Source organism: Barbus barbus (genome assembly GCF_936440315.1).
Source record: "Barbus barbus genome assembly, chromosome: 37".
NCBI lineage: Eukaryota > Metazoa > Chordata > Actinopteri > Cypriniformes > Cyprinidae > Barbus > Barbus barbus.
In genome coordinates, this window is record NC_136715.1 from 5926481 (window position 1) to 5950470 (window position 23990).

The window sequence follows — 23990 nt, forward strand, 5'->3', positions numbered from 1 at the left end:
GTGAAACTTTTTTGTGGAGACAGAGAGTTTTCTTTTTATAACTATGTGAATGTACAGATATACATGGTTATATACAAGTTCATGAAAGGCGTTTATTTTGTTATTTCTCATCAGAGAGTTATTTTCATATTATTTGGAAATTCTAAATTTAATATTACTCAACATTTGAAGTCATCTTCATTTTATCAGACCGTTTTGTAAAAAACATTTGTATTATTTAAAATGTATTTATTTATGCCAGAGATCGCTTTTCCTTTGATCTGAGTTTTTACACGCTATTACCGGAACGCCTAGTATATGCGCGCACCCCTGTTAGGATAGTGCCCCAAAACAGCCTGGTTTCAAACTTTCTTCAAAATATCTTCCTTTGTGCTCGGCAGAACAAAGAAATTCATACAGGGTTGGACCTACTTGAGGGTGAGTAAATGGCAGAATTTTTATTTTTGGCTGAACTATCCCTTTTAGACTGGTTTTGTGGTCCACATGTGTTGATATTAGTCTATAGGAACAAAAGTGAGACTTGATTTTATCCACTTATATAAGTGGCCTAGAAAAAATTATTTAGTTTTACATGGTCTCCATGGTCCCTACTTTCATTTGTAGGATAAATCTTAGAAAGGACAAACAAATTAGACTAGTTTTTCAGGACAAAAATATTTATTTAATGATGTAGACAGTAGCAACAGACATTAAAATACCTCAAAAAGTGGGTTTTCTGTGTTGAAACCTCTCCGTGCAAAATAAAATCAGATCAGCACATTAGGTAGCATTATTTCTGTTACTTCAGGTAGTATTAGTTAAGATTCCTAAGGTTATACAGCATTTCATGCCACATTGTGTGACATTTAGAATTAAAAGTTAGGTCACAAAATTACACTGTTTGTCTTTAATCACTAATACAACAAAAATATGTCTTTATATCTACATATGAATTAAAAACAGATAAAAGCAGTTTAAAAAGATATGAAGTTCGAAGGGATTTGTCAAGCCATGTCCTGTCAGTTGCTCTCGGTTGAGATGAGCGTCTTGCTCTTCTTGCGTTTTACTTTGCCATGTGCAGGTGGGACCCCAAGGGACTCCAAACGGAAGGGGCGTGGAAGGAGAGATTCCATGTTTAGAGGAGACAAACTGGACACAACAGGGGTCTGGTGCACTGGACCATTACCGACTGAACCAGAATAATTCACTGTGAGAAAATGATTAGAATGATCAACCATACAACAGTTGCTTGAGTGAAACAAGTCAATATGAAAACGTAATGGTTTATATTAAATCAGTCTCTCACTTGTGTTTTTGATAGAGTCGCCAGCCAACAGCTGACTGCTCCGTTTTGGCTTGAAGTAGTTAGTGGCGATATACTCGCTCTCACTGCGGTTGAGCATTTCCTTGTAGCGGTCCTCCTCCTCTTCCTGCTAAAAAAAGAGACATTCAGACATGAGTCTAAGCTATGGATGTTTCTCATATTCCTAAGAAACATTCTGTAGATCTAAAAGGCTTTTCAGATTACACTAAACCCAGGGTTAACATCTTTTTTTTTTTGTAACCTAGAACAATTTATTTAGTCATTTTTAACCCTAAAAGGCGCAACGTATCCTGGGGGATACAAACATTTGAGAAGCTGTGGGGAGAAGCAGTGAAAGTGTAGGTCTTATTTCTTGGTTTCATTTTGAAGGTGTTGGGAATATTTAGATGAGAACTTGTTTCTACTTTCTTTGTTTAGCTCACAGGAAACATTTAAAACTGCATGGCCAGCTGTAGTGGGAAATCTACTCACCCTCCGATAAAATTTGATCTAGTTCACATATTTACATGTTGGAAGGGACTTACCTGTTTGAAAAGCTGTTGTTTAGCATTAGCTTATTAGGTTTACATTGAAATTTAATGTTTTTTGTAATCTGTCTCTAAATGTTTGTATGTATTTGTATAGACTCTGTGATTTTGTGGATTGTGTTTTAGAAAATCAAATCTTTTTGTAATCTTGACAAAACGGATATCGTTGGAAAGGTCTGACAGTCAAGGTTCCATATTTGGTAACCGTTTTGTAATAGAAGTGATATTGTGGCAGAAAATTATTGATTTGTGACAGAAAACTGCATTTAAAAAAATTGTAACCCAGTGGTTATTTTTGATATAATGCCCAAAGGAACCACAATTTTTCTGATTATCAACTTAAAATTTGGAACATATATTGGTTAGACATTTGGCTTTGATTGTATAGCAATTTTATATAAAATAAAAAAAACAATTAGTATACTACATTATCGTCACTGTAAACTTTTATAACTTTATTTATTTTCTTTTTTTAATGTTTCACTTCAGCAATAATCTGCTATGTGTCTTCTTTAAAAAGATACCAACCTTAGGTATGTATTCCAAAGCATTCAGGAATTACAGCCATGTTGTAACAAGCGTTGATAAACAAGTGTTCTGTTTTTGTTGAGTTTTGTGGAGTCAAATTTTGAAACAAAATCATGAAATTGTATTATTTGAGTCCCAATAACTTGGAAAATAAATACATTTTCTGATGTCTCTTTATGAATCCTTTTTAGGGTTAAAGTGGGACAAAACCACTTTCAACCCTAGTTCATGTTAAGAGCTTTTTCAGTGCTAACAGAATTTCACTGCATTCGCGCCCAATGCTCACCTCTTTAAATATTCAAGCACTTTGTACATGTTACATACACTTCTTCTAACATTCTTTGTTTAGTTTCAGCTAAGCAGTATAAAATGTCAAACAGTGAAAGCAAAAACATTAACTGGAATAAAGAAATGCAATATTATTATTAAATTGCTTTAATCCAAGTTTAAAATGACCCTCAGCAATTTCAAGTGTAAAATGTGGCACATGAATCTGGTGTAGTGCATCTGTGTAAAATTAATAATAATAATAATTGTATACCCAAAAATGAAAATTCTGTCATTAATTACTCACCCTCATGTCGTTCCAAACCCGTTAAACCTTTGTTCATCTTCGGAACACAAATTAAGATATTTTTGATGAAATCCGAGAGCTCTCTGGCCTTTAATAGACAGCAATGCAACCGTCAAGTTCAAGGCCCAGAAAGGTAGTAAGGACATAGCTAAAATAGGCAATGTGACATCAGTGGTTCAACTGTAATTTTATGAATGCTATTTATGGTGCTGTTGACGCAGGAGCCAGCTTTCTTTACTTTACTTTTACTTTTAGTCATTTAGCAGATGCTTTTATCCAAAGCCTTTCTGACAAAGAACCCGGATGCGCTGCGGCTTGTTTGCAAGCAAAGGAACGCACATGCATGCATCATGGTACTCTTGTGAACGTGAAGGCTGACACGTAAGAGAAGAAACTGTTGAATAAAGTCATTATTTTTGTTTTCTTTACACACAAAAAGTATTATCGTAGCTTCATAACATTACGGTTGAACCACTGATATCACATGTACTATTTTAATGATGTCCTTACTACCTTTCAGGGCCTTGAACTTGTCAGTTGCATTGCTGTCTATGGAGGGTCAGAAAGCTCTCAGATTTCTTCAAAAATATTTTAATTTGTGTTCCGAAGATGAACGTAGGTTTAACGGGTTTGGAATGACATGAGGGTGAGTGATTAATAACAGAATTTTCATTTTTGAGTGAACGATACAATTATTATTATTATTAATTATACACAGATACACTACAAATATGCTAATACCAGATCTCTTTAAGTGTCGGAATAACTTGTTTTAATGGTGTCTGAATACCACAAAAGGGTCGGCAAGGTCTGAGGCAGAATTCCTGCGTGCTGAAAGTCTACCAGGGGCAATGGCACCTGAAGGAGGAACTGTAGAGCAAGAAGAGAGAGAATATACCTTTAAATCAAATCACACAAAGAACTGACAGAAACATCTGCTTTGCAACATGCACTATTTTCTGCAAAACAGTGACCGAGAGCCACAGTTTTTGTCCTCCATGAATTAGTATCAGAATTATTTTAAAAATGGATTTGGTTTGCCGTTACTGGTGACTCGTTTATTCTGAATCAATTTTAGTGCAGAACAAGTTTCTTTTGTTTTTCTTCTATGATCACACTAGAAATTAGCACATAAAAAACTGAACAAAGATCAAAGATTCTCTGACATTCCACAGCACTTCACCTGCAGGTAATGTTGTTTTCTGCACCACCACCTCTGGCAGTTTCCAGGTCCCTCCCTCTTCATCCCACACCGCCTCCTTCCGCAGTCGATCCAGGTTACTGTAGTTACAGTCTCTGCGCACCAGGGGTGCCATGTGCTCCAAAATTCCTTGAAGGAGCTGGCCTTCCCGCTCCAGGCGCCGGATGGTGGCCAGATAATCATCTCTCTCCATCTCAAACTCTGCCTGAAGATCTCTGATCTCCAACTTGGCAGCTTTTAGCTGTTCATCACATAAACAGATGGTTGGACATTTTGGACTTGTTCTACGGTTTCATCTCTTTAGTGAAACTAGAAGTCTAATCTAAAAGAAAGAAAAAGAAAAATATCCTTTTAAATGCTTTTTTTGGTCGATTTTAAATAATAGTTTCTGTACATTTAGCTAATAAAATTCTAATTTTATTCAGAATTAAAGTAACAGTCAGTATGTAAAATAGTGAAATCGCTCACCTTCTTCTGCGTGTTCTCCAGGTGTCTGCTCTTGGCATGGACTTCCTCCTGAATGGAATCGTATACGTTCAGCAGAACGCTGTCACTGTCCTCGCTGCTTTGACTAAGAGCTTCAATTAGCTGCTTCTTCCTCTGGTCGGCCAGAGTCTTCCTCTGTCTGTGTCTCTGCTTCAGCTCCTCGTTCCTCACCTGCTCCCCACCCACAAACTCCTGCTCCAGCTGCTGCAGCCTTTCAGCCAACAAAATATATGAGAGACAGCATTATTTATCCCGTTTATCGATGTCACCATTTCTATAGCTATTAGAGTGAAATCAAGTAAACTGGGACAATTTTTCCCATTAAGATGACTGGCAAAAATGTCCCAATTAACCTGAATTCACCCCTACCATCCCAATAAATAAGTTTCAATCTCTCTCTATTTCTGTCACTGCATTCCATCCAAAACAAATCATGCAACCAGTTGGTATATATTTTGAAAAAAAAGAAAGCACACTCAGTCATTACAATGGTTGAAGTTAGTTCTGAGAAAAGATTTAGTACCATTTGTCTGCATGGCATTTTCTATGTTTAGTTAACTAATACAAATACAATTTTAAGTTGAAATTCTTGAGGTTTCACCTCTCTAAAACATGCTTCTGGTCCAGCTGACCAGGTGTGGCAACCACAACCATATCTAAAACTGAACTTTCTTCACTGGGAGCTCCTTTGACATTAGCAACAGCAGAAGACCGATTCTCCTACACAAACAAGAATTAAGAATCCATTAAAAACTCAATTAGAAAACACATCCGTATGGCCTATTTAAATCCAGTTTCAGACGAAATCAAAGCACCTCATGTACATTGTGGTCAGCATTCGCTTGTTCCTGTGCAGTGAAGAGTTCTTCTTTATGTTGGTCCACACAAGGGCCACCTGTAATAAGAAGATTTGACCAGATTAAGACGACATCGAATCTAAAGATGGACCTAAAGGAAATTGTAGTTCCAACATTACCAGTAGTATGTGTTCGACTAGATCTGGACCTCTCCAAAGAAGAGAGTCTGGTCTCGTATGAAGTTCTCAAGGCTGCAATGTCCTCCTGGAGTTTGACTTTGGACTCTTGCTCTGCATCGTACTCGGCCTGTAGCTTCATCAGTTTCTTCTCATATTCCTAAATTTACATGAACATGTATGCATTTGGCAAATGTTTCTCTCCAAAGCAACATACAGTGCATTCAAGGTACACGTTTTATCAGTTCTTGGTTTCCCTGGGAACTGAACCCATGACCTTGGCATTGCTAAAGCCAAATGCTCTACAGTTTGAGCTTCAGGAAGGAAGCAAAAACATTTGCAAACAAAGACGACAAACTAGATGAGTTAATGGTCATTTATTTCTATTGACAATAGAGTCAAACGCAAAACAGCAAAACTCATCTACTTACTAGTTTGCTTTCACAACCTCGTTGTGTTTAAAATCGCACTCTTTTAGTAGTTAAATAAAGAGCTGAGTCTGAAAGAGTTGTAGGAATGATGTTTTAAGTCATGTGACCATGGTTTAGTTCACGTATAGCCAACGTTTATCTTTTAGCAATTGTATTTAGGCTTCAAAACTCACAAAACATCTTTCTAGGTGAAGACTTCATTCATATGTGGAAACAACACATTTAACACTCTTCCACTGACTTTAAATCTGTACACACACCTCTTTTATCCTGTCTTTTTCTGCTTCGCTCTCCGATGTGTTGCTCTGGGGTCGTGACAGAACAGCTGGAGAATCTCCTGACTTCTGACCTGCCATAAGTGCTGATAACAGAAAGGAAAGTCAACAATGCACTGTTCAAACACATTCAAATTGAAACAACAACTGTTGTGTTTCTTACAGCTGAGGTTGGCAGATCCCAGCTGCCCAGAGATTAACGCTCTCAGTTTCTTGATTTCCTCCTGATATTCACGCAGGAGGGCGTCTTTTGGGTCCTCGTTGATGCGTGGACGGTTTTGGATGCTCTTGGCACGGTTGGCGTAGCGTAGAGTACTGATGCTCTCCTCATAATTGTTGTCGGCAGGCGAGAGACAAGCCACCATGAGGGTACGAGTGTTTCCGCCCAGCGAGTCCTGAAGCAAACGAGTGAGCTTGGAATCGCGGTATGGGATGTGTTTGGAACGACCGTCCACCAAAGCGGATATAACATTGCCAAGCGCTGAAAGGGACAAGTTGATCTTGGTGGCTTCTTGAAGACGATCTCCAGTAGCACCGGTTTTCGACTGACGTTCACTACCTGCAAGGTCCACGAGGTTGAGCTTCCCAGCACGCAAATGTTCTTCACCAGCAGCATCTAAGCACATAAATAGATTACAGAGATGATTTATATACATTCATTTACACAGGACCTAGTAAATATGTATGATTCAGACAGCAACCCGTGTTGCAGATCTCCAGGTGAATGGTGAATATGGAGTGTGAGCGAGATGAATCTTTGTTCATGAGTGTGTATCCCACAGAGCGATTCTTCCAGCCCTGATCCATGATCCGCTCACATTCCCCAACACTGTGCACCGTATGCATGGACAGATCCCGTACATACACACCACGCTCAGGATGCTCCTTTAGCTTAAACACACACAGCATTGAGACATGAAGTCCTTGTACACAAGTGTAAAATCTATACAAGTGTACAGCTATGTGTGATCAGTGGTCACATACTTCCATCTTCTGCTTGGTCTCTTTTCCCAAAAGATCTCGGATTTCCTCTTTGTAAATTTCCAAGTAAGAGGCCCGTACAAGGAATTTCGTGTTCTCTGCACACTTGAAAGAAAAAGTTCAATTTTAAGATCACTTAAGCTCTATAGCTCTAATTATAGGAATTACATTAGAAGTGTTTTTGCTAAATTTCTCGTTTACCAAGTCTGCATTTCTTTGAACAAACATACAGTAAAAGCTGTAATATTGAGAAATGTTAGTACAATTTAAAATATAATTTATTCATGTGATCAGAGCTGAATTTGCAGCATCATTACTCCAGTCTTCAGTGTCACATGATCCTTGAGAAATCATTCTAATATGCTGATTCGCTGCTCAAGAAACATTGCGTTGAAAACAGTTGTGCTGCTTCATATTTTTGTGGAAACGGGGATACATTTTTTTTCAGGATTATTTGATGAATAGAAATTTGAAAAGAACTGTGTTTATTTGAAATGAAAATATTTTGTAACAATGTACAAGTCTTTACTGTCACTTTTGATACATTTAATGTGTCACTGCTTAACAAAATCATTCAATTCTTAAAAAAATAGATCTTACTGACCCCAAACTTCTGAATGGTGGTGTATTTATGATATTTTACCTTGTCGTTCATATACATCACAAGTCAATGAATAATAGAAGTAAATATGATTTTTTATACTATGATGGTACCATCACATGATATGCAGACCGGTTACCTGGATTGTCTCAAAGATGTGCTCAAAAGCTCTAGGGATGATTCCCCTCTGGGATGGAGGATCTAGAACACCTTGCATAGTGAACGATTTGCCACTGCCTGTTTGTCCATAAGCAAAAATTGTCCCATTGTAGCCCTCAGCTACACCCTGTTTGCAAAAAAAATACAATATTTGATTATGTAATTCAAAAACAAAGACAGCTAGTCAGACAGATGCATAGATACTCAAATCTTAATATGTAGAGTCTAAAGGGCCCAACTTACACAGCATCTAGTAAATAATCAATAAAAGGAAGGGCTGTAGGTTACTTCAGTGACTGATTTAAACTCTGTGGTGTTCCGTTTCAGAAAAGAGACAACAGGTATCAGATAACCATATATATGGGCATGCACACTGGAAAGCAAATGTCCCCTTATAGAGGCTCTAGCTGTCACACTGACCAATCCCATACACACACACACACACAAATCAATATTACCTCCACCAGAGGATATGCGATCTCGTTATAGATCTGCTCAGTGGAATGGCTTATATAATAAGTCCCATCAAATGTGAATGGTTTGGGCGGCTCTTCCGTGGCTCCAGGTTTCTCAATGAAACACTGACAGTGACTGCTGTCAATCGAGATCACCATCTTACAGCTCATGCCCTTCTCTCTGTCGTTCAGAGGTCGACATCTGACGACCACCTTTACGGATTCAGATGCCATCTGGACGGACAGCGTGGTCACTACTTATCGGCTGAACAGAAATGGAAATAACACTCCAAAGATCAGACTGTAGTGTGCCATGGTCATCTCAGTAAGACAAGCAGCTCTTTCTGTTTTTAGAAACGACGCTTACGAACACTACCATCCGGTCCGGATTCTGTAAAGGCCAGTTTGAGTTCGGGCTGCGGTTCGCGAAATCAAATAAAGCAGCGTGTTTCTCTTGCTGCGGCTTTCAGCGTCGCCTAGCAACTTCAAACTTCAAAGGCGCCGGCTGTATCAGCACAAAGCGCTCCCAGCGGCATGCGCACTAAATGTTAAATATAATTTGCATCAAATATAAGTATCCTGCTTGTACTGATAAATGTGTCAATATATTTTTTTATAAAGAAAAACTTATTACCAGACATGCATTTACTCCGAACTCGCAGTATAATTTAATACAGCGTGAGAAAAAATAAAAAATATTTTAGTAAATATTCCATCTTATCCTTCTAAATCTAAATATACCACACGATCTAGTCTCTGGTTAAATAGCAGTATTCCACTGGTTTCTTTCAAAGTGATGCACATTAAAAACCCACAAAAAAGAAAAAAGGAGACAAAATGACTGTATAATCAGTTTATGCAGTGAGGCAAGACACTTAATTGACTGGTGCAATACACTGGTGCAAAGCTAATGACAGAAAATGTGTACATTTATGAGGTGGAAAGTGCAAGAGTACAAAACATTAAAGGAAGCAAAAAAATAAAATAAAAATCTACTCACTGGATGTGTTCAGGTTATTGCTAAAAAGCACTCTTGAAAAATCAATATAAACGTACAACAGAATTTAAAAGACATAATACATGGGACAGAAAACTTATATAATCTGCACCTTTGCAAAAGCTGTAGAGTATACATTTACATCCAACATTTACATGAAAAACGTAAGTGCTTGTTTCCCTAGAAAATAAATTCAAGCCAAAACACCAACAAAGTGAGTGCTTTAGGTGGGTTGAGGTTATTGCCAACAGGCAAAACAGAAGTGTCCTTTTAAAATATCAAAAAAAGTGTGCCAGTGACTTAAGATCCTTGTTAGGAAGGTTTACTAATGTCAGCAGCTCTGTAAAGTCTAAAATATATAGTATAAAATGTTTTTTAAAAACAACTATTAAAAAAAATAAAAAAGTGCATGAAAGACAGGATTCAAACCCAACTTTGGTTTTTGAATGTGCCTTTCTTGTTGTCCTGCAGCGACCGTGAACTCTTATTCACAATCTCTTCCCAATCGTAGCAGTGGTTGACACGGGCGCTGCTCAGGGAACATTCCAGCTCCTCTTTGACCTCCGTGTAGTGCTCAATCAAAGCAGCAAGGCTTTCAAAGTCAATGTGGCATTTCTGTAAAACAACAAAACATTTACCACCTTCTACTTTTGATGCAAGTAGTTAAAGAGTGGAGCAAGTAACAAAATATAGACAAAAAAAAAAAAAAAAGCTTCCATCTCTGCTCACCTCAAGTCGGAATTTTCCATTGGAATTCTTAATAGCATGAGTTACCAGTCCTGAGGGAAAGCGGACTAGAAGAGACCCACGGTTGGGCTTTTTGGGATGAGGACATAGCAGGAAGGCACCCAAGACGTCATCTGCCAGCAATGAAGAACTACAGTCGCTGTAATGAAAACCAGAGACCTAGGTGAACATACTAAATTAAAAGCAATGTGAATTCATTCTGGTGATGTACTACCTTGCTTGTTAAAGAGAAAACTATTTTATACATCTTTGTGTGCTGTAAAGATATTTCTCCCAAGAATCAACTTAATTTATAATAAAAAAAAAATACAATTAAGCTCAGCAGATTGCATTTGACCCTAAATATGACAAATGGCAGACTAAAATATTGAAAAATGTGTTAAATAGAATTATGCAATTTGGAAAAACATGCAAAAGTTAATATTAAGAGGTACTGATTTAAAATGAATAAATGAGACTGAGATTTATGTGACTGTAAACATTAAAGGAATAGTTCACCCGAAAATGAAAATTTGAAGAAAATGTACCCATCCAAGATGTTAATGACTTTTTCTTCATCAATCAGATTTGGAGATATTTAGTATAACGTCACTTGCTCACCAATGGATCCTCTGCAGTGAATGGGTGCCGTCAGAATGAGACTCCACACAGCTGATTAAAACGTCACAATAATCCACACTACTCCAGTTTACAAATCAACATCTTGAGAAGTAAAACGCTGTTTTTGTAAGAAACAAACCCATCATTAAGGCATTTTAACTTTAAACTGCCACTTCATAATTCTGAGTTCTCTGTTAAAATAGTGCTTCCATAAAAAAAGGGAGATGACTTTTTCACTGGAGAAAGCAATGCTGTGTGGATTATGGTGATGTTTTTAATCAGCTGTTTGGCAACCATTTAATGCACAGGATTCACTGGTGAGCAATGTTGTAACAACAAATCTAAAATAATATTAAATCAGTACATTTTCTGCAATTTTTCTGGATGAACCAATTTAAATGTATATAAACAAACAACAGACTTCATTGTCTTGGTGCACCAGCACTGACCTAGACACGCCAGCCCAGCACCACACTGCTTGAGCCAGAGCTTCTTCGGTCTCGGCTAAACTGGGAGCGCGAGACTTGCATGCTTTTGCACTGGCTTGTTCCTTTTCTGTTTCACAAAAAGAAAAGATTCTTCAGATTCCCACAGGAATAACGTTCTCAATAGTTTCACAAATTATATGTCCATGTTTGTTTTCTTTGTCAAAAGAAAACACTGCAGCAATCCTAGTGTGGACTGACCACAAGTGTTAGTTTAAATAATCTTATTTTAGTAGCACACACACTCTTAAAAATAAAGGTGCTTAGAAGAACCTTTTTTGTCTAAATAGTTCCATAAAGAACCTTTAACATCTGAAGAACCTTTCGGTTTCACAAAAGGCTCTTTGTGGCAAAAGAAGGTTATTCAGATTATAAAAAGGTTAAAAAAAAAAAAAAAAAAAAAAAAAAAAAAAAATGGTTCTTTAAAGAACCTTTGACTGAATGGTTCTTTGTGGAACCAAAACTGTTTTTTCAATGGCATCACTGTGAAGAACCTTTTAAGCACCTTTACTTTTGAGAATGTATATTACTGTCGGAAAAAACGATGTGTATAAGATTTAAGAAAATTGGGAAAAAATTGAAAAAAAAAGCAGCAGCAACATTAATCCATATTATGGAAATCTCCACCACCTTTTTTGACTCCCCAACCACCAAATCCAAAGATAAATGATAAGTATAATAAATTAATCCACTGTGTTTTATAAGCCAGCCACCTTAACTATGTGTGTGCTTTACCTAATGAACTCTCTCACTCTCGAAAGTGTTCTATGAACACTTATCCCACCTTGTGGTGCACTCAGTTTATCCTGCAGGTGCCGCTGTTTGAGGGGAGTAAATGTAAAAGAGCGATACGCTCCAGAGCGCAGCTCTTTCGTTCGAATCGCCTTTTTACGAATTATAGTTGGAGAGGAAGTGGGGCCCTCTTCAGGACTGCTGACGTGATCCGTGCTCGGTTGAGAGATCACCTGTTCAGAGAAATAAAGATGAATAAACTGCAGAACCGTGCAGCATTCAAATTGATGTAAACTTTCTCAAAAGGATTGTGACCCTGGACCACAAAACCAGTCTTAAGTAGCACGGGTATATTTGTAGCAATAGCCAAAAATACATTGTATGGGTCAAAATGATCCATTTTTCTTTTATGCCAAAAATCATTAGGATATTAAGTTCCATTAACATTTTGTAAATTTCCTACCATAAATATATTAAAATTTAATTTGTTATTAGTAATATGCATTGCTAAGAACTTCATTTGGACAACTTAAGGCAATTTTCTCAATATTTAGATTTTTTTGCACCCTCAGATTCCAGATATTCAAATTATTGTTTCTCGGCCAAATATTGTCCTAACAAACCATACATCAATGGAAAGATGATTTATTCAGCTTTCAGATGAGGTATAAATCTCAATTTAGAAAAACTGACCCTTATGACTGGTTTTGTGGTCCAGGGTCACATATGAGGGCTATTTACAAATCTTTACAACTAACAAAATCTATAGGTCATGCTATCAATTAAAATATATTTATAATATGTAGGTTTTAAAAATAAAGTATACATACAATCAATAATAATAAATCATAATAAAAATAATAATATTACTTCATAAAAATAATTACATTCAATTGTATATACAATGTATTAAAATATTTAGACTAGATATAAACACACTTACAGCTGAAGTCTTTTTTGTGATACCACAACATACTTTTTTGTGAAACCACAAGCTGCAAATGTATGTTCCAATTAACCAAAATGTTTCAATTAACCAAAAAATAAAAATAAATAAAAACATTGGGGACGACACAAAATATTCTATGGTGAAATAACCAGTAAACCCAGAATATTTCTTTAACTAGTATCAAACTAGTACTTGCATCAACTGCTTTTTATATCATTTGCATCAATTTCATTCGAAAGCTTATCAAGGTTATGATAATCTACATAAAGCAATATATACCTTTTCCCCTGGTAGCAGACCCTGAGTTGGGGCCCTGCGGAAAGACACCAAGGCACTAACACTGAGAGGGAAACCTTGATTAAGCAACGATGGGGTTACAGTTGGTTTCTTCCCTGAACATTCATCCTGTGCTTCCTCTGGGTGCTTCTCCAGAAAATACAGTTGAAAACAGCGGCAAAGCAGCAGGTTCAGGAACTGGGCCTTTATTGGAGTAAAACCAAGAAATGGAACACATTAAATTCTTAGTGTTTGAGCAGTTTCTCTCATTTAAGCAAAGCAATAACAGTCTTGTCAATTCTAAATCTCTCTTCTGTGACTTGAAAACCACATAATTGATTCTAGAACCGACGTGTGCAATATTGCAATCACAATATAACGCTATATAACCAAAGTGATGAATAAGACAACACACCAAATACAAAACCTTTGTTGGGTTTTGTCATGTTAATGCTTACAGCTCGAGCATGTCTGGCTGTGAAGAGGTGGCAATAGAGCTGGGCATCAGAATTTCCAGGATTATGGGAGACAAAGGCAAACTGGGCATCAGACGGACGGGCAGTGGACAGCGAGACTCGACACATGGCGTGAGCCATGAGGAGCGTCTGATGAGATGCATAAAGAGTTCAACCACATGACATACACAAAGAAAAATGTCAGTAATCTTGAGACGATCTTACCATATCATCTTCATCATAAACTTTGACTCCCTTGACAGAGAACCTCAATGAAACTGTTCGCTTACTCTTGCAGTTCTGCAGATACAGAAGTTCATAAATCCACATTACCAGTAAAAGCATGGTTGTTTTCTAAATAATTGAATTGTCATTGAACTAAAATTGAATAAACACAGAACTAAATTAAGCAGAACAGTGACAAGTGTGTTTTCAGAGCGGTTTTGTTATTTTCTTGTTTATTATTAATATTATGAAGCTGCTTTAAAACAACTTTTATTGTATGAAGCCCTATATAAATACATATGACTTGACCTTGTATAATAATAACAAAGTCAGTAAAATGATGAAATACTCAAATGCATACATCTACAAAACGAACTGCAAGCTCATAAGCATATGCATTTAGATCAAAAGGCTCTTAAGACATTAAAAACGAATTTTGTCAAGTGTCCAAACTTTTGCATGGCAAACAAATATGAAAAAGCAAACATTACTTTTGAATCAGTACACAAATTACCTTGAAAGACTTCAGCTGAGTGTGCAGCTGCTGAATCTGATCATCCAAACAACTGTCATCCACAGGAAATGAGCCAATATACTAAACAAATGGAGTTTTTACTCAGAAAAAGCAACAAAACTGTGAATTCATGATGCAATTATGCCAGTGTGTGGAATGAAACTATACAATGAATCCACAAACTCAATTTCAAAATCAGCTTAGTTTCAGTATCAGAAGCACTGCATTAAAACATTTAAGACAATTTCACCTCAGCAGATCTTGTAACAATCCCATGTTCCCTGCCAGCTGTCTCACCCATGTCTCAATCCTAGCCAGGCTTCCTTTGCCTTACTTACTGTTCAAAATGAGGATAAGATAAATCAAACAGGAATGACACACATTCCTCCAAGATAACATTACAGGCCGTGAAATGGCCAAAATGAAAGTATGTTTTAAAACACACACAAAAAAAAACGAATGAAATGTTTTAATTTCTACTTGAGCTTCTTTACTTTTACATACTGCTTTAATTGTAACGCAACAAGGATCGAGAATGTTACATTAAACACACAGAAGAAACAAATCCAAACTTACAAACATTCGTCCACGCGACTGAACCTGGCAGGTTCTGAACCTTGCAATCCTGACTGACTTTATCCTCTAAATCCCGCCTATCTACAGCCAGACTGGATTCATCGAAAACATTGAGAAGACTCTCCGCCTACACCACACGACCATGATGCAGTTACTTCGTTTCAGGAAATCAAAACGATTCCGCTCGATTTAATTTATTAAAAGGAACCACTGAAAAGAACGATTCGTTAATCGAACATGACTGGTTAACCCTATATTATGTGGAAAAATAATTACATTTTTACATTTACTTTTTTTTTGGTGAAATTTCTAAGAAATTATGTTAATGTTCATAATACAAGTAATCATAAAATGGAGAAAATGTGACACTTTTTTTATAATAGGGATGCCTGGATTCTGTAAAAGATACTTGAGATATGCCTAAGACAAGTCAATGCAAGTCTCCAGATAAGGTGCTGTGTAAACATTTCATTGTTTAGTAGCTATACTAAATTAAACATATGCCTTAAGTGCGTGTTAGAACAAGAGTAAGAATGCTGAATTTCACATCAATACTTGAATCATTTGGTAACACCTTTTAAAATTGCTGTTTTTTTCAGTTTTAAACCAAAGCACCAAAACAAAACAATGGCCAAATAATGAAGTACAAATATAGTCACTTTATTAAGGACTACAGAAAAGTATATCAGTTACATGCATGCAGGGTAAGGTGAGCAATGCTCATAAAATTACATCTAACCCCCCCCTGATAAACTAACACACAAGAGTATGACCGGGTTAGTAGTGCGTCAAATGTCTTAAACATCTGCTTGGGAAATCTTTTCAACTTATATTCTTCTTCATAGACTATACAAAACAAAAAGAGAGTTGTGGATATGGATGCCAATGTTTCTTTAATGCATCTTAATAAATCCAATTTTGCATTCATTTAGACTGTTCAACTGAAAGTTAGGCATCAATAATCGTTCTTTACCTCGACTTACACGAAAGAACCAACATCAACAAAACGTTCTTGATTACAATAGTAGCTAAAGTCCTAACTTCACAAAACATGTCCCAAAAAATGGAACTAAAACTTACAAAAAGAGTTTTCTTGAACACTGATGAGAAAGGGGCGACTGAATAAATGAAATGCTCGCCTCTACAGAAAGACTGACTACAGGAAATTTAAATAATTGATTTTTTTCTTGATACACAACCGAGAACAGCTCCCTCTAGAGATGTTCTCAGAACGGTGACCTGAATGAGCATCTTAACACAAACAGTAGCATTTCTACGCTATATCTTTACCTGTAGTTTAAGAATATTGAACATAAAATGCCTGTATTTGAATGGCAGAATAACTCTGAAGAGGTCCTATATTCATCAGAGGCCCCAAGAAGAGGAGAACATGTTTCTACAAAAATAAGAGGAGAAAATAGCCAGCACTGCAGTCTACGGAGCTACAGTTGATCTTTTCAGTCGTCGGCAAGCACGGGATTCATTTCCGGGCTCGGAGTGACTTGCGGGCGGCAGGTTTAGCCTTCACAGCTGATTCAGTTGCCTCTTTCTTAGCTGCCTTGGGCGACGGCCGTTTGGACCCCCTGCTTGTCATCTTTTTGGCTACTGGTGTTTTAGGTTTACTGGTCGGGGCAGCTTTCTTGACTGGTGTGGCTTTAACGGGCTCTGGTGCCTTTCTAGATGCGGCTTTGCTCGCAGATGCTGGTTTCTTGGCTGGTGGAGGGGCTTTCTTGGCCGATGCAACTGATCTCTTTGAAGCAGGAGGTTTTCTGCTGACTGTTTTAGCCCTTTTATTTGGACGAGCCTTAGACGCAGATGTCCGGTTTGCACGTTGGGTCCTGTGGACAAGCAACAAGAAAGCATGCAAAGACAGTCTAAACCAAAAGTCTCAAGGATATTCTGAACAGTAGATACAGTTTGCGATTTTTTCGCCCACTTTTTATCATCCACCGAGTGGAAGCCAGACAACACGCAAGAGTTATTATGCAGGGTTTCAAATCTCTAGAGCAGAGTATGATCACAAAGATAATATATCACACTGATACTGTTATGTGATGTACTTCACCTCTTTCTTCGAGGAGGCTCATCCTCCTCGGATTCCTCCTCTTCAGATTCTTGCTCTGACTCTTCTTCGGATTCTTCATCAGAATCGTCACTTCTCTTGCGTTTAAGCTTCTGTTCCTCCTTCTGTTTTAGTTTTTCCATCATTTCTGGAAACAGAACCACTGGGCTGCAGGAGGAGCAATAGAAAATGTGTTAATTCAAGTTCTCACCTTTATCACACTTCTGTGACAAAATTGACAAACATAAAAAAAAAAAAAAGAGAAAAAAGACATTAACTAATAATCTCACCAAGTTCCCTCTAAAACAATCCAATTTATGTTGTGGCTGAATTGTTAAGAGTTAAAGGGATAGTTCACCCCATCTATCCATCCCCAATTTTTAACAATTTTACTTTTAATTAACAGTAATAAACTGGCTTATAATGAGCTGAATTTACCTCGGGTAATACGGATAGCTTAGCTGATATGACCCACTGAGTCCATGACCAGAAATCTGCTCCATCCATCCCATCATTTTACACTTCTGCAAGGTTCGCTTCAGGTTTGACACTAGCCACATGAGAGAAAACATTCACAAAGATTCTGCATAACACAGTAAGTTGCAACAAGTACAAGGAAACATAAATGGAGGCTGTAATATAAACAAGGACAGATCAAGACAACTATTTATGTACCAATGTTCTTGCGGACAACTCATTTGAGAATAACAATTAGAAGCAACCCCAAAACCAAGGCAAACTTAATTCAGTCCTCAGAGAGAAAACTCTCCCAAGGCTGCGATGAGTGAGGAGTTAGTGTACAGTACCGACAAAATAGTTGTTCTGCTCCTTCTGTCTCTCCATCAGGAATTTGCGCAGTATGGTGATGCTGCAGGTCTTGGGCTCATTCATGGCTGTGATGGCGGCCACTATGGCATCTTCCAGCAATCCACCACCCATAAGCACTTTATTCCCAGCTTTCTTCAACTGTCAAACGCAAATGCAGATTCTCATCAAACCTGCTTTTAGGTGCTGAGCGATTCAGAAGGGTAACTGACCTGGAATGTTCCAGAAGCTCCCTTGCCAGTGATCTGCTCCAAGTAGCCCTTTTCCACAGATTTTTGCAGGCAGTTCTTCAACACATCCGGCCTTAGAGAGATTTATAGAACAACCCAAATCTTACAATCTTTCAGGCAAAATGTACATACACAAATTTCAATTTGTAACTAACCAATCATGACAAAATCTGGTATGTACTATGTACCGTATGCAAATGTTTTGCATGTACAAAGTAATACTTTTATTCAGCAAGGATGCATTAAATGAATAAAAAATATTAGTGTTTTACTGTATTTTTTATCAAATAATTGCAACCTTGGTGAACATAAGAGACATCTTTCAAAAACATTAAAGGGTTAGTTCACCCAAAAATGAAAATTCTGCCATTAATTACTCACTAGGGCTGCACGATTAATCGCATGCGATTGTCATGCGCATCTCATCAGTAAAGCCGGTTCTTTGATTAGCGGTAAATCTCCATGACCTGCTTTCAGATGGAGCGGCATTTAATACACGGAGCCGTAGTTCGCTGACAAGCCACGCAAAATCGTGTTCATAATCTAATGCGATTTATCAGCGATTATGAATGCGATTTTGCGTGGCTTGTCAGCGAAGTACGGCTCCGTGTGCAGCCCTATTACTCACCCTCATGTCGTTTCAAACCCGTGAGACCTCCGTTCATCTTCGGAACACAAATTAAGATATTTTTGATGGAATCTGAGCGCTCTCAGACCCTCCATAGACAGCAAGGGCGCTTACACGATCAAGGTCCAGAAACGTAGTAAGAAGATCGGTAAAATAATCCATGTAATATCAGGGGTTCAACCGTAATTTTATGAAGCTACGAGAATACTTTTTGTATGCAAAGAAAACAAAAATAACGACTTTATTCAACAGTTCATCTCCTCTACGTCACCGGAGCGCCATTGTGGAGAATATCCGCTGGACGGAAACTACGTACGCTCTTATGTGTCAAGCGCACCGCACGGATACGTCTTCTACGTATATTTACGCTTTGATTTGAACGAAAATAGCGCATCCGGTATGCGGCTGACACAGAAGAGCGTATGCAGTTTGCGTCCAGCGGATATTCTCAAAAATGGCGCTAGGGTGGAGACGAATTTGAATAAAGTCAGGTTTACTTTTTTTTTTTGGTTTACAAAAAGTAATCTCATAGCTTCGTAAAATTACGGTTGAACCCTTGATGTCACATGGATTATTTTACCAATCTCCTTGCTACGTTTCTGGACCTTGATCGTGTAATGACCCTTGCTGTCTATGGAGGGTCTGAGAGCTCTCAGATTCCATCAAAAATATCTTAATTTGTGTTCCGAAGATGAACGGAGGTCTCACGGGTTTGAAACGACATGAGGGTGAGTAATTAATGGCAGAATTTTCATATTTGGGTGAACTACCCCTTTAACAATTCGTACATATCCCAGACTTCTGAATTCTAGTATTTTATTCCCAGTCTTCCCAGTGTTAAGTAAATACTTTAAGGTTCAATCTGTAGTCTAGTTATTGGATGTTGCCCTGAAAACAAGTGAATATTGACCTGCTATCCACGTTGAGTTGTGGGAAGTGTTGCTCCAGGTACTTCTTGATCAGAATGTAGGAAGCCTCCTTGGGTTCACAGAGGCGGGTGATGATCAGAGGCAGAGACTCTCCCAGCGTCTCTTTCGTCCCGGCAGACCCAGCTGGCTTCTGCACAACATGACATCAACAAAATGACAGTTAAAAATTATGACAAACCATCAAAAAAGTACTCCACCTCATGGATCTCAGAAATAACAGCAATGCAGACAACAAACAAATGACGTTTAGATACCTTCCCAATGACGAAACTACCAGAGAAGCCTTTGCCTTTCAGCTGTGGGTGAAGACAACAAGACAATAAGACTTAGTCTGCATAAAAAATTAGAAATATTCATGTATTGAATTGCAAATCACCTGTCTGACAGTGCCCTTCTCAACCATTCGCTTCATAGCCCTCTTGTAGAGGTTTTTGGTCTTTTTGTCCATTTCCACAGATGGATATTTCTTCATGACATATTTCACAATGGTGATCGTAGAGGCACCACTCCGCTCTTTGCAACTCTGTAGGAAGAGAGTAAAGATGCACATATGAGATGGCGATTTTTTGATTCTTTAGATTTCCAAAGAGTGCTGCAAGAATGAGTCCTAAAACTGAGCAATTCTTGAACTTTTTCATCGCCCTGAAACCACTGAATGGGTTTTTGGTTAAATGCTTGAAATAAGGTCTGTGGTTAACTCAACCTAAAAACATATTCACGTTTTACTCTAAAATATAAAATACTACTGTAATACCCCACTCACAATTGTTTAAGCTTTAACGTCTCTAATGGGCTAAATGGGACTACAATGCTTATCGGGAACATTAAATGTCATCACGCCGAACAGGCACACGCATCTACTTCAACTAAAAAGTGTAGATTTGAAATAAAGATCAAAGAGTTCTCAAAAGAAAATGATGGTGATGTTGAAGACATGTGAACGTGGTGTGGTTTGTTTATAGCCTATGTTTAACTTTTGACTTCTGGTGATCGCATGTAGGCTTTAAACTTTCTAAAAGTTGTGTTCATTTGTGAAGATCATCATGATTAACAAAACGTGTAATAATCATAGTCTTTTGTTGTTCACAGAGCTTATTTTCTTCAATAATCCAAAAGCCAATGGAATAATCCTATTGGGTTTTTGTCGAAGGAACCAGGCTGTTGCTAACTTCCACATTGGCTGACAAAAACACGCCATCACTGCTTATACTGGTGTACATATTGTACTTATTATTGAGTAAAAACCTACTTAAGTCAAATTCTCTCTAAGTGGTAATGTAACAGTTAAATTCTGAACCAGACCTCAATTGCTTCTATGATGACTTCTTCAACTTTGGGCTGGGAAAGAGAGGTTGAAGCCAGTTTGCTGGCAGAAATGGTCGCCCAAGCAGGAATCTTCTTTTTCACCTTTTTCCCTTTGTCATCTTCCTTGTCACTGCACCATTTGAGAGAAACAAATACATCACATGCTTACCAATAATTTTTTATTCAATAAACAAGAGGAAATCATCAAATGCTTAAAAAAATAAATGAATTTTTTGTACAAAAGTCAGACTTACATTTTGGCTACAACTTCCTTGACTTTTTTCTTCTTGCTCTTCCCTTGTTCAGCTGCTGCTTCTTCAGATTTCTCACCCTCATTAGGCGTTTCTCCATCTTTGGACTGCTCCTCACCATCAGCGGTCACCTCTTCCTCTTTACTGTCTTTCTTTTCCTCCGTGGTTTCAGGTTCAGCGGGTGCCGAATCTTTCTCTTTTTCCTTCTCACCTACAGATGCAGACCCTTCGGCAGGAGCATCTGTGGAATCGAAAACAACGAGATGCATGGAAATGTTCAAGCAAAATTCACACCACTTGTGCATTATTTTAGAAACTCTCCTGAAGCCATATGATTTCAGGAAAGAATTTCAGTGCACAGTTGCCTGTATTCCAGTATTATTTCAGTGTATAATGACAGAACTTTTTATTTGTGGGAGAACTACTCCTTATGTGACCTATGTGCCAGGTAAGGGGCAATACATACCTCCCTCAGGTGCTTTTGCAGGGGGTGCATCCTCTTTGGGTGGGGCTGCAGCTGATCGGCGAATGGGCATGATTCTAACCTGCCAATAAATAAAGACTTAAATATATATATATATATATATATAATTTATTTAATTTTGAACATGTTGTATGTATCTAAGCTGGGAATGCAATAAAAAACATGTTGCATTGTTTATTACGTTATAATGCATTGCATTGTGGAGCCTGCAGATTTATTTAGAAAATTACAGGTTTTTAATGCAATGTTTTGGACACCTGAAATGAACGCCTATGACCTCTGGCCAGCAAAAGGAAGCTCGTGCATAGAAAAACACGTCGACAAACACGCGCTGGACATAAAGGCACAGCAAATTAATTAGAAAGAAGCAACAATCTCATTGTTTATCTGCTCCACATATAGTCTTTATTGATATTTGCAGCGAATAGCGTGCATAAAGTCACACCTGCACACGTTTTACCAGTGCACAGGAACTGAATTGCACGTAAAAACCAATATAATCGAAAATGGCCATTTTGTCCATTTTGCCCTGTACAGTAATGGCGCTGCGTTAGGCTGAAAATGGTAAATGCACGAGACTGCAGAGTCAAAAGATTTAATGAAACATACGCGCCTGCAGAAGGTATAAAAGATTCTGTAAAACGAGGATGCACCATTTCAGAATGAGCGTTTTAAGGCATACCTTGATTTACTGGGTTATCAGTTGAAAGAAACACTCCCTTCCTTTTTGGAATTCTCTGTTTACGTGCCCCTCCCCCCTTCATGCGTACGCATAGAGACGTACGTGTGCGCGCACGCGCGCGCGTGCTATGACCAGGTCGTCAGCGAAATTACTTTTTGTTTTAGTTATAAAAGACATTACAGAATGATTTGTATATATAACATTTACTTAATGTTTTTGTCTCAATCTGTGTAACGGGCCAATAGGGGATTATTTATATAAGTTATTTTATATTTATTTGTATATTAACAAAAACAACAAAACAATAACAATGCTCAAAATAATATTTAAAAAATAAAAATACCTTTCCTGTTTAGCTGGCTCATTCGTTATTTGCTCATTAAATCATTTAAATGTCAACGCAAGATGGCAGCACTTGAATTAAACTTCATATTTCTATGATCTATCATCCAGAGATACTGTATGTCTTCACGCGTACTACATCTTATACACTTGAAAAATAAACTATAAAACAAACGTATTAAAAGTGCATTGAAAATTAATAAAAAGTATGATAATATAAGTTTTTTTTTATCAATGTTTTTAAAAACCTTGGATAGCCTGCCATGTGAATATTATGCTGCATGAATTTGGAAATATGGTAGTTGACAACTATTTTGAATCACTTTTTTAAATAAAAGCTTTTAATTTATATTTAATCTATGCTTTGAATTAAAAATAGTTTGAAAGAGGTGTTTAACCTTCAAAAATATCATTTATTCTCTTCAGAAAGTTCAACTTTATATGCTATTTTGCATAATTCATTTTATGAGGATTGCAATAATTTATTTTAAATTAGGTTTTATATTGGTTTATATAATGAGGTATTACATGAAACTGACTAACTAACTATACACTACAGAAATGTTCAAATTTTTAATAAAATACATTTTAAATTGAGTTTAGCTATACTGCAGGATACCAGTGTTATTTTAGTATTATTGAGATACTATTATAGTTTTTATTAATATTTTGAATCAGTTTTTATTTTCATATTTAGTTTTTATTTAATTTTAGTTAAATTTTTATTCATTTTTGTTGCATAATTTTTACTATTTTTCTTTATATATATATATATATATATATATATATATATATAGTTATACAATTTTTGTTTTAGTTATTTTAGTAAATCAAGTTAAAGTAAACTAAAATAACATGTTGCTTTGCGAATAACTGAAATAAAATTGTAGCCTACTTATTTCTATAATAACCCTGCAGGACACTGTGACATGTCATGTCCACTATTCATATGTCAGAAATTCTATGGTATTATCATCTGATATTATCACTGTTTTTAAAATGGTTTTGTATAAGAATGCAGAATTTTCTTTTTTTTTTTTTCTGGTGCACAAGAGGAGATAAAGAGGAAACAATGCAGAACACAACCTGTGGGGTTTCACGCAGTATTGAAACAGCACCCACACACTCTCTGTGATTTTAAACTCCAGCATGTAGCGTGTGGCCACACAATCATCTACACCTGCAAAAATACAAGACACAAA

The 23990-nt window shown here is 37.1% G+C and overlaps 3 protein-coding genes across 3 annotated transcripts; all 3 read right to left on the reverse strand.

The window, feature by feature from the left end:
- Positions 1-643: 643 nt before the first annotated feature.
- Positions 644-8965, reverse strand: LOC306857297 (kinesin-like protein KIF17). Its single transcript, XM_079397178.1, has 14 exons — positions 8498-8965; positions 8020-8166; positions 7283-7384; positions 7000-7189; positions 6462-6914; positions 6284-6384; positions 5596-5752; positions 5435-5514; positions 5221-5339; positions 4602-4830; positions 4116-4374; positions 3723-3802; positions 1286-1412; positions 644-1186 (listed from the first exon to the last, which is right to left on the reverse strand). Exons 1-14 carry the CDS (start codon positions 8726-8728, stop codon positions 999-1001), a joined length of 2463 nt encoding a protein of 820 aa, XP_079253304.1. The 5' UTR covers positions 8729-8965; the 3' UTR covers positions 644-998.
- A 368-nt stretch (positions 8966-9333) lies between these two features.
- LOC306856801 (SH2 domain-containing protein 5-like) lies at positions 9334-15172 on the reverse strand. The gene is made up of 10 exons (XM_079396279.1): positions 15051-15172; positions 14725-14811; positions 14475-14555; positions 13961-14035; positions 13739-13885; positions 13284-13484; positions 12108-12288; positions 11288-11393; positions 10221-10377; positions 9334-10106 (listed from the first exon to the last, which is right to left on the reverse strand). Exons 2-10 carry the CDS (start codon positions 14773-14775, stop codon positions 9915-9917), a joined length of 1191 nt encoding a protein of 396 aa, XP_079252405.1. The 5' UTR covers positions 14776-14811; positions 15051-15172; the 3' UTR covers positions 9334-9914.
- Positions 15173-15690: 518 nt separating this feature from the next.
- Positions 15691-22546, reverse strand: hp1bp3 (heterochromatin protein 1, binding protein 3). Its single transcript, XM_079396878.1, has 12 exons — positions 22447-22546; positions 21747-21825; positions 21284-21521; positions 21027-21159; positions 20101-20247; positions 19979-20020; positions 19706-19854; positions 18150-18240; positions 17919-18078; positions 17551-17662; positions 17116-17280; positions 15691-16888 (listed from the first exon to the last, which is right to left on the reverse strand). The coding sequence occupies exons 2-12, from the start codon at positions 21814-21816 to the stop codon at positions 16531-16533; spliced, it is 1665 nt and encodes a 554-aa protein (XP_079253004.1). The 5' UTR covers positions 21817-21825; positions 22447-22546; the 3' UTR covers positions 15691-16530.
- Positions 22547-23990: the final 1444 nt, after the last annotated feature.